This window comes from Trichomycterus rosablanca, chromosome 23, assembly GCF_030014385.1.
Source record: "Trichomycterus rosablanca isolate fTriRos1 chromosome 23, fTriRos1.hap1, whole genome shotgun sequence".
Classification (NCBI taxonomy): Eukaryota; Metazoa; Chordata; class Actinopteri; order Siluriformes; family Trichomycteridae; genus Trichomycterus; species Trichomycterus rosablanca.
The window spans coordinates 57,038-65,000 of NC_086010.1; the positions used below are offsets into that span (position 1 = coordinate 57,038).

The 7,963-nt window shown below is 38.1% G+C and overlaps 1 protein-coding gene across 1 annotated transcript in view; it reads left to right on the forward strand.

The window, feature by feature from the left end:
• Window positions 1-465: 465 nt before the first annotated feature.
• The window catches only part of nod1 (nucleotide-binding oligomerization domain containing 1), a gene marked incomplete at its 5' end in the record, with an annotated part of 7,715 nt that continues 217 nt past the window's right edge, over window positions 466-7,963 (forward strand). The window contains 11 exons of the mRNA XM_062985147.1: window positions 466-660; window positions 1,305-1,479; window positions 1,561-3,373; window positions 4,089-4,172; window positions 4,249-4,332; window positions 4,446-4,529; window positions 4,614-4,697; window positions 6,180-6,263; window positions 6,538-6,621; window positions 6,885-6,968; window positions 7,814-7,963. The exon at window positions 7,814-7,963 is cut by the window's right edge and continues 217 nt beyond it. Coding sequence (XP_062841217.1) covers window positions 466-660; window positions 1,305-1,479; window positions 1,561-3,373; window positions 4,089-4,172; window positions 4,249-4,332; window positions 4,446-4,529; window positions 4,614-4,697; window positions 6,180-6,263; window positions 6,538-6,621; window positions 6,885-6,968; window positions 7,814-7,886 — 2,844 coding nt within the window. The remainder of the gene's footprint in view (window positions 661-1,304; window positions 1,480-1,560; window positions 3,374-4,088; window positions 4,173-4,248; window positions 4,333-4,445; window positions 4,530-4,613; window positions 4,698-6,179; window positions 6,264-6,537; window positions 6,622-6,884; window positions 6,969-7,813) is intronic.

A 7,963-nucleotide genomic window follows, 5' to 3' on the forward strand; every position in this document is an offset into this window, starting at 1 on the left:
CTGGTAATAAGCTTCATTATCTAAAGCACTTACTACATATTAAATAAAGTAACATGTTAGCACCTCTGTAGTGGAATTAAAGCTTCATGTTTTTAAATGCATTTAACTGGTACCCTGTCCTACATGTGTTCCTCCATTGGACCCCCCACAACCCTGTATATATAATATAATAAAATACATTTAAGAAGTAAGTGAATTAATAAGAACTGATGTTCTTTATCTCTCACAATGCAGCTTCTTATAGACGATGTCTCCTACATCATCACTGAAGTTCCTCTATAGAAGATACAGATCTGTCGTGAACACTGCTGGTTTCTGATGGTTGATGTTTCACACAAAGCTTGAACAAACTCTCAGTGATGGAATTTAAAAGACTTTCTACAGAAAACTGATGTTAGTTTGGTAGAAGCTGGTCTTTTGGTCCTGATGATGGGCTGTGTGGATCAGCATGGAGCTGGATCTGGACCAGGACCTGAAGCTGGACCGGGGCCTGGAGCTGAGTCTTCTTTGTCCTCCTGCAAGTTGCTCACTTTGCACAGGGAGGTTCTGGTGAATCAGGTGAAGAACACTCAGTGTCTTCTGGATAATTTAAAGCTCAATGGATTCTTCTGTAATGAAGATGTTGAGCTCATTCAGCGTTCAGCTACTAAAACAGACCAGGTACTAAACATCTCACATTTATTCACTCACTCATATCCAAACTGACTCACAGTCATGCTGACATGTTGAGGTTCCTGCAGCGTGGTGGACCTGAAAGCGACTGGTTCCTGTTTAGGATGAAGCCTCAGTGTCGGAGGTCTGAGAGAGTAAAACTGTTCTGATTTCTAAGTGGACAAGATGTTCTTGCACTGAAATTAACTTTCTTCACTATAAACCAGTGAAATTAGGGAGACACCAGGGAACAGGTTTCACATGGGGACCTAAAGAGCTGGGTTTAAACCTTGCCTCTGATCACTGTCAGAAGTTTGACATGTTCTCTCTCTGTACTCTGGTTTCCTCTCACCTCCCAATAATATGCGAAGGGTGAATAGGCTGCTCTAAATTACCCATCTGTGTGAGTGAGTGAGTAAGTGAGTGGGTGGGTGGGTTGGTGTGTGTGTGTGTGAGTGAGTGAGTAAGTGGGTGAGTGAGTGAGTGAGTAAGTGGGTGAGTGAGTGAGTGGGTGAGTATAATAATAATACAAATAAAATAATAACAATTATAATAATAAAATAATAATTATAATAATAAAACAATAATAATATTTGGCACTGTGGGATTTAAAACAAATAAATAAAATGATTTGTTTTTTTGTTTTTAATCAGGTACGTAAAATCCTGGAGTTTGTGCAGAGCAAAGGAGAAGAAGCTTCAGCATATTTTATTTATATTCTTCATGAGTTGTACGACGCCTACATCGACCTTCGACCTTGGTTTAACTCCATTAACTACCGACCTGCTGCGTGTGTGATGGACCTTCCTGTGATGAACACTGACCCCAGTGAGTCTTAAAACTGAATATAAATAAATAATCGTACTTGTTTATTGGTACTCGTAACCCAGCGGTGGTTCCTGTGCTCAGTCAGCAGATACAGCGAGAAGATGAGGAACGAGCTTGGTAGAGACACTCGGTTCCTCACTTCCTACTCACAGAAGGAGGAAACTCTGCTGGAGGAATTCTACACCGACACCCAGATGGAGATCCTGAATGAGCGAGGAGAGAGCCTGGGCTTCCTGAGGAGTTTGGACGAGGTTCTGGGGGAGGAAGGTGTGTTCAACCAGCAGGCAGAGACCATCTTAATCACAGGAGACGCTGGAGTGGGAAAATCCATTCTTCTTCAGAAGCTCCAGAACCTGTGGTCCAATCGAGCACTGAACACCAGAGTGAAGTTCTTCTTTAAATTCCGATGCAGGATGTTCAGGACTTTCAAAGAGACAGACGAGATCTCTTTAAAAGATCTGATCTTTAAACATAACTGCTATCCGGACGAAGACCCGGACGTGGAGGTTTTTAAATACATCCTACGGTTTCCAGACACCGTCCTCTTCACGTTTGATGGGTTTGATGAACTACAGATGGACTTTGATTTGGAGAACGTTCCAGAAGTGGTTTCTCCAGAGGAGAGGACTCACCCACTTCACGTTTTTATGAACTTGCTTCATGGAAAAATGCTCAAAGGCTCTAGAAAGATCTTGACAACTCGGACTGGCACTGAGATCCAGAGCAGAGTCATTCGAAAGAAGGTGTTTCTCAGAGGGTTCTCACCGGAACATCTCAAGCAATACCTGTCACATCATTTTCCCCTTCAGGATCCCAGAGACATGGTATTGGTGCAGCTAGAGGCCAATCCTCATCTCTGTGGCCTCTGCTCCATCCCGCTCTTCAGCTGGATCATCTTCAAGAGTTTTAAGCATCTTCAGAGCATGTATGATGACGTGGAGCTGCCAGATTCATGCATCACCCTCACCAATGTCTTCTTGTTGCTGGCCGAGGTGTTCCTGAGTCGGATCAGCAGGGGTGCAGGAATGCTCAAAAGGAGCACTCGCTGCACCTCAGACACCTTCAAATCTGGACTGAAGATGCTCTTGGCCTTTGCTAAACTTGCTCTGCTGGGTTTAGAGAACAACAGTTTCATCTACAGCCATGAGGAGTTTTCTTCCTGTGACTTGAGCAAAGAGGACGTACAGGTCGGATTTCTGAGGCCTGTCGGTCACTATGATGCATGTGGACGTTCTGCTACGTACGAGTTCCTCCATTTGACTCTGCAGGCATTTCTGGCCGCGTTCTGTCTAGTCCTGGATTCTGATGTGACTCCTGATGGGATCCTGAGGTTTTTTTCCAAGTGTGAATACAAAAAACCGTCTCGTTTTACCTGCGTTTCCTGTTTGGGGACATCATCTTCTCTGAGAGACACAGATCCCTTCCAAACCAACGAGCACTTTCAGTTCACAAACCTTTTCCTCTGTGGCCTGCTATCGAAATCCAATGCTGTCCTCTTGGAGCACCTGGTTCCTCCAGTAATCCTAAAAAAGAAGCGCATGGCTCTGAAGTCCTACCTGACATCCAGTGTGAAGAGCCACCTGAGCGGCCTGCCTCGTTACCCCAGCACCGACATTAAGGGCAACAAAGTGCACGCGATGCCCAACTTCCTCTGGATGCTGCGCTGCATATTTGAGATGCACAGCGAGGGCGTGGCGCGACTCACGGCCAGAGGAATCTCGGCCGACTACATCAAACTGGCGTACTGTAACATCTCCTCGGCTGACTGTAGTGCCCTCAACTTTGTCCTCCATCACCACAGGAAGTGTTTAGGAGTCGATCTGGACAACAACAACATCAGTGACTACGGAGTCAAACAGCTCACCCCATCATTCAGCAAGATGACCGTCGTCAGGTGCTTGTTTTATTGTTGTTTTATTGTTGTTTTATTGTTGTTTTATTGTTGTTTTATTGTTTAGGGTTTTGATTGTTGTTTTATTGTTGTTTTATTGTTGTTTTATTGTTTAGGGTTTTGATTGTTGTTTTATTGTTGTTTTATTGTTTAGGGTTTTGATTGTTGTTTTATTGTTGTTTTATTGTTTAGGGTTTTTATTGTTGTTTTATTGTTGTTTTATTGTTTAGGGTTTTTATTGTTGTTTTATTGTTGTGTTATTGTTTAGGGTTTTTATTGTTGTTTTATTGTTTAGGGTTTTTATTGTTGTTTTATTGTTGTGTTATTGTTTAGGGTTTTTATTGTTGTTTTATTGTTTAGGGTTTTTATTGTTGTTTTATTGTTGATGTTGGTGTAGTTTGTGGAGCTGATGAGGTAAAATTGCATTTGCAGAAGATCATAATAATTAATAAACGTGGCTTTTTTACGCTGAAGTAAATGAATCATTTGTGTGAGGGTGATTTGATGGTATAAACAGAATTCTGTCTTCTGGACGAACTTTGGCTGTGGGGATTTTCTTCTGATATCTAAAATGATTTAGTATTTGGTTTGTTTTGGTTAGTTTTGGTTAGTATTGGGTTATTTGGTTCGTTTATGATTTGTTTTTTTCTGTAACTGTGTCTTTAATTATTTATAACTATAAATAATGTTTGCTGTAAATCATCTGTTTTGGTTTTAGGTTTTGTGTAAATCAGCTCACTGACAGCAGCGTGGAAGTTTTGGCTCTTGAACTCATCAAACATAAAATTGTAAAAGTTTTGGGGTGAGTAAAATATTACATTAGTTTGTTTAATACTTTAAAACTCTGTAATGATTAATGTGTATTTTATTATTTACAGACTTTATAAGAATTACATCACTGATGCTGGAGCTGAACTCGTGGCTCAGATCATCGAGGAATGTCCTCACCTCCTCACCGTCAAGTAACAACCACAATTATTTTAGATTTGTTCAACAGAACCAATAAATGAACATTATATAAATATTATATAACCATTATATATATAATATATTCATATTTTGTGATTGTTTGCAGACTCGGCTGTAATCAGATCACGTCTGTGGGAGCAAAGTTTCTGGCTCGAGCCATTCAGAAGAGCAAATCCATCTTTGATGTTGGGTAAACATGAGCATGATCAGTAATTATTACTATTTAATAAAAAAAACCTCTGATGAATAAATAAATTCCTGTCTTTGATGTTAGAATGTGGGGGAACAGTATCGGGGACGAGGGGGCCGACGCTTTCGCTGATGCTATAAAGAACCACAAAAGTTTAACTAATCTCAGGTCAGATTTATTTCATAATCTTTTAAATGTTTTTTACCATGTTTACTGTTGTATTTATGGGGGGGGGGGGGGGGGTGTCTTATTAGAACTTTCCATGTTTTAGCTGAAATGAATTTAATGATGGAACTTATTTGACTGTGGGGATTATTGATGATTATTGATGATTATAGAGGATTATTGATGATTATTGATGATTATAGAGGATTATTGGTGATTATTGATGATTATAGAGGATTATTGATGATTATTGATGATTATAGAGGATTATTGATGATTATTGATGATTATAGAGGATTATTGATGATTATTGATGATTATAGAGGATTATTGATGATTATTGATGATTATAGAGGATTATTGGTGATTATTGATGATTATAGAGGATTATTGATGATTATTGATGATTATAGAGGATTATTGATGATTATTGATGATTATAGAGGATTATTGATGATTATTGATGATTATAGAGGATTATTGATGATTATTGATGATTATAGAGGATTATTGGTGATTATTGATGATTATAGAGGATTATTGATGATTATTGATGATTATAGAGGATTATTGATGATTATTGATGATTATTGAGGATTATTGATGATTATTGATGATTATTGATGATTATAGAGGATTATTGGTGATTATTGAGGATTATAGAGGATTATTGATGATTATTGAGGATTATTGGTGATTATTGAGGATTATAGAGGATTATTGATGATTATTGAGGATTATTGATGATTATTGAGGATTATAGAGGATTATTGATGATTATTGATGATTATAGAGGATTATTGGTGATTATTGATGATTATAGAGGATTATTGATGATTATTGATGATTATAGAGGATTATTGAGGATTATTGAGGATTATTGAGGATTATTGATGATTATTGAGGATTATAGAGGATTATTGATGATTATTGAGGATTATTGATGATTATAGAGGATTATTGAGGATTATTAATAATTATAGAGGATTATTGGTGATTATTGATGATTATAGAGGATTATTGATGATTATTGATGATTATAGAGGATTATTGATGATTATTGATGATTTATAGAGGATTATTGATGATTATAGAGGATTATTGAGGATTATTAAGGATTATCGAGGATTATTGATGATTATTGATGATTATAGAGGATTATTGATGATTATAGAGGATTATTGAGGATTATTAAGGATTATTGATGATTATTGATGATTATAGAGGATTATTGATGATTATAGAGGATTATTGAGGATTATTAAGGATTATTGATGATTATAGAGGATTATTGATGATTATAGAGGATTATTAAGGATTATTGATAATTATTGATGATTATAGAGGATTATTGATGTATTGATGATTATAGAGGATTATTGAGGATTATTAAGGATTATTGATGATTATAGAGGATTATTGATGATTATAGAGGATTATTGAGGATTATTAAAGATTATTGATGATCTGATTGTTTATATTCAGTTTGTCGGTTAATGGAATCACGGCTGCTGGAGGAAGAAGTTTAGCAAAAGCGCTGAGACAGAATTCCAGCCTGCACATCTTCTGGTGATTCATTTATTACTTACAACGTCATAATACAGGTGTGTGTGTGTGTGTACTGATACAGATGTGTGTGTGTGTGTGTACTTGTACAGGTGTGTGTGTGTGTGTGTGTGTATGTACTAATACAGACGTGTGTGTGTGTGTGTGTGTACTGATACAGGTGTGTGTGTGTGTGTACTTGTACAGGTGTGTGTGTGTGTACTGGTACAGATGTGTGTGTGTGTGTGTGTGTGTGTGTACTGATACAGGTAGAAATGTAGTCACTCTTTTTTTCCAGGTTGATTCAGAATCATATTTCAGATGATGCAGCAGAGGAACTCGCCTCCGCCTTTCAGATAAACTCATCACTCACACACCTGATGTAATAATCACACACACACACACTGTATTACAATGATTATTATTAATTATTGTTATTATTTGTATTATTATACAGATATTTGATATTTTCACCACATTGTCAGTTGTGTTTGTGTGTTGTTAGCTGCTGAATCTACTTTATATTTATACTTTTATATTAATAAATACTGATGCAACCCAGCCTGACTGTCCTAATAATCTAATGTGTGTGTGTGTGTGTCTGTGTGTGTGTGTGTGTGTGTGTGTGTGTGTGTGTGTGTGTAGGTTAATTGATAATCAGTTTTCTGTTGGTGGAGTTCAGCATCTTGCTGAAGGTCTGAAACACAACAAAACCATTAAAGAAGTGAAGTGAGTGTAAAAGCTTGTTTTATATTAATTATCTTTAACAATTTAAAATCAGATGTGGATGTGAGATCGGATGTGAGATCAGATGTGAGATCAGATGTGAGATCAGACATGGATCAGATGTGGATCAGACGTGGATCAGATGTGAGATCAGACATGGATCAGACGGGAGATCAGATGTGGATCAGATGTGAGATCAGATGTAAATCAGATGTGAGATTAGATGTGGATCAGATGTGAGATCAGATGTGGATCAGACGTGGATCAGATGTGAGATCAGATGTGAGATCAGATGTGGATCAGACGTGGATCAGATGTGAGATCACATGTGGATCAGATGTAAATCAGATGTGAGATCACATGTGGATCAGATGTAAATCAGATGTGAGATCACATGTGGATCAGATGTAAATCAGATGTGAGATCAGATGTGGATCAGATGTGAGATCAGATGTAAATCAGATGTGAGATTAGATGTGGATCAGATGTGAGATCAGATGTGGATCAGACGTGGATCAGATGTGGATCAGACATGGATCAGACGTGAGATCAGATGTGGATCAGATGTGAGATTAGATGTGGATCAGATGTGAGATCAGATGTGGATCAGACGTGGATCAGATGTGAGATCAGATGTGAGATCAGATGTGGATCAGATGTAAATCAGATGTGAGATCAGATGTGGATCAGATGTAAATCAGATGTGAGATCACATGTGGATCAGATGTAAATCAGATGTGGATCAGATGTAAATCAGATGTGAGATCAGATGTGGATCAGATGTAAATCAGATGTGAGATCAGATGTGGATCAGACGTGGATCAGACGTTCTTGTGTGTTTTTGTCAGTCTGAAGGGGAACCTGGTCGGTGCTGAAGAAGAATCTCAATTCAGCGATGAGAAACGACTCCGATTCAGCTGAATCACTTCCTGTTTCATCACACTCAGCAGGTGTACAGGTGCGCCCCGCCTTGCCCCGCCCCATCACCCCACAGTCCT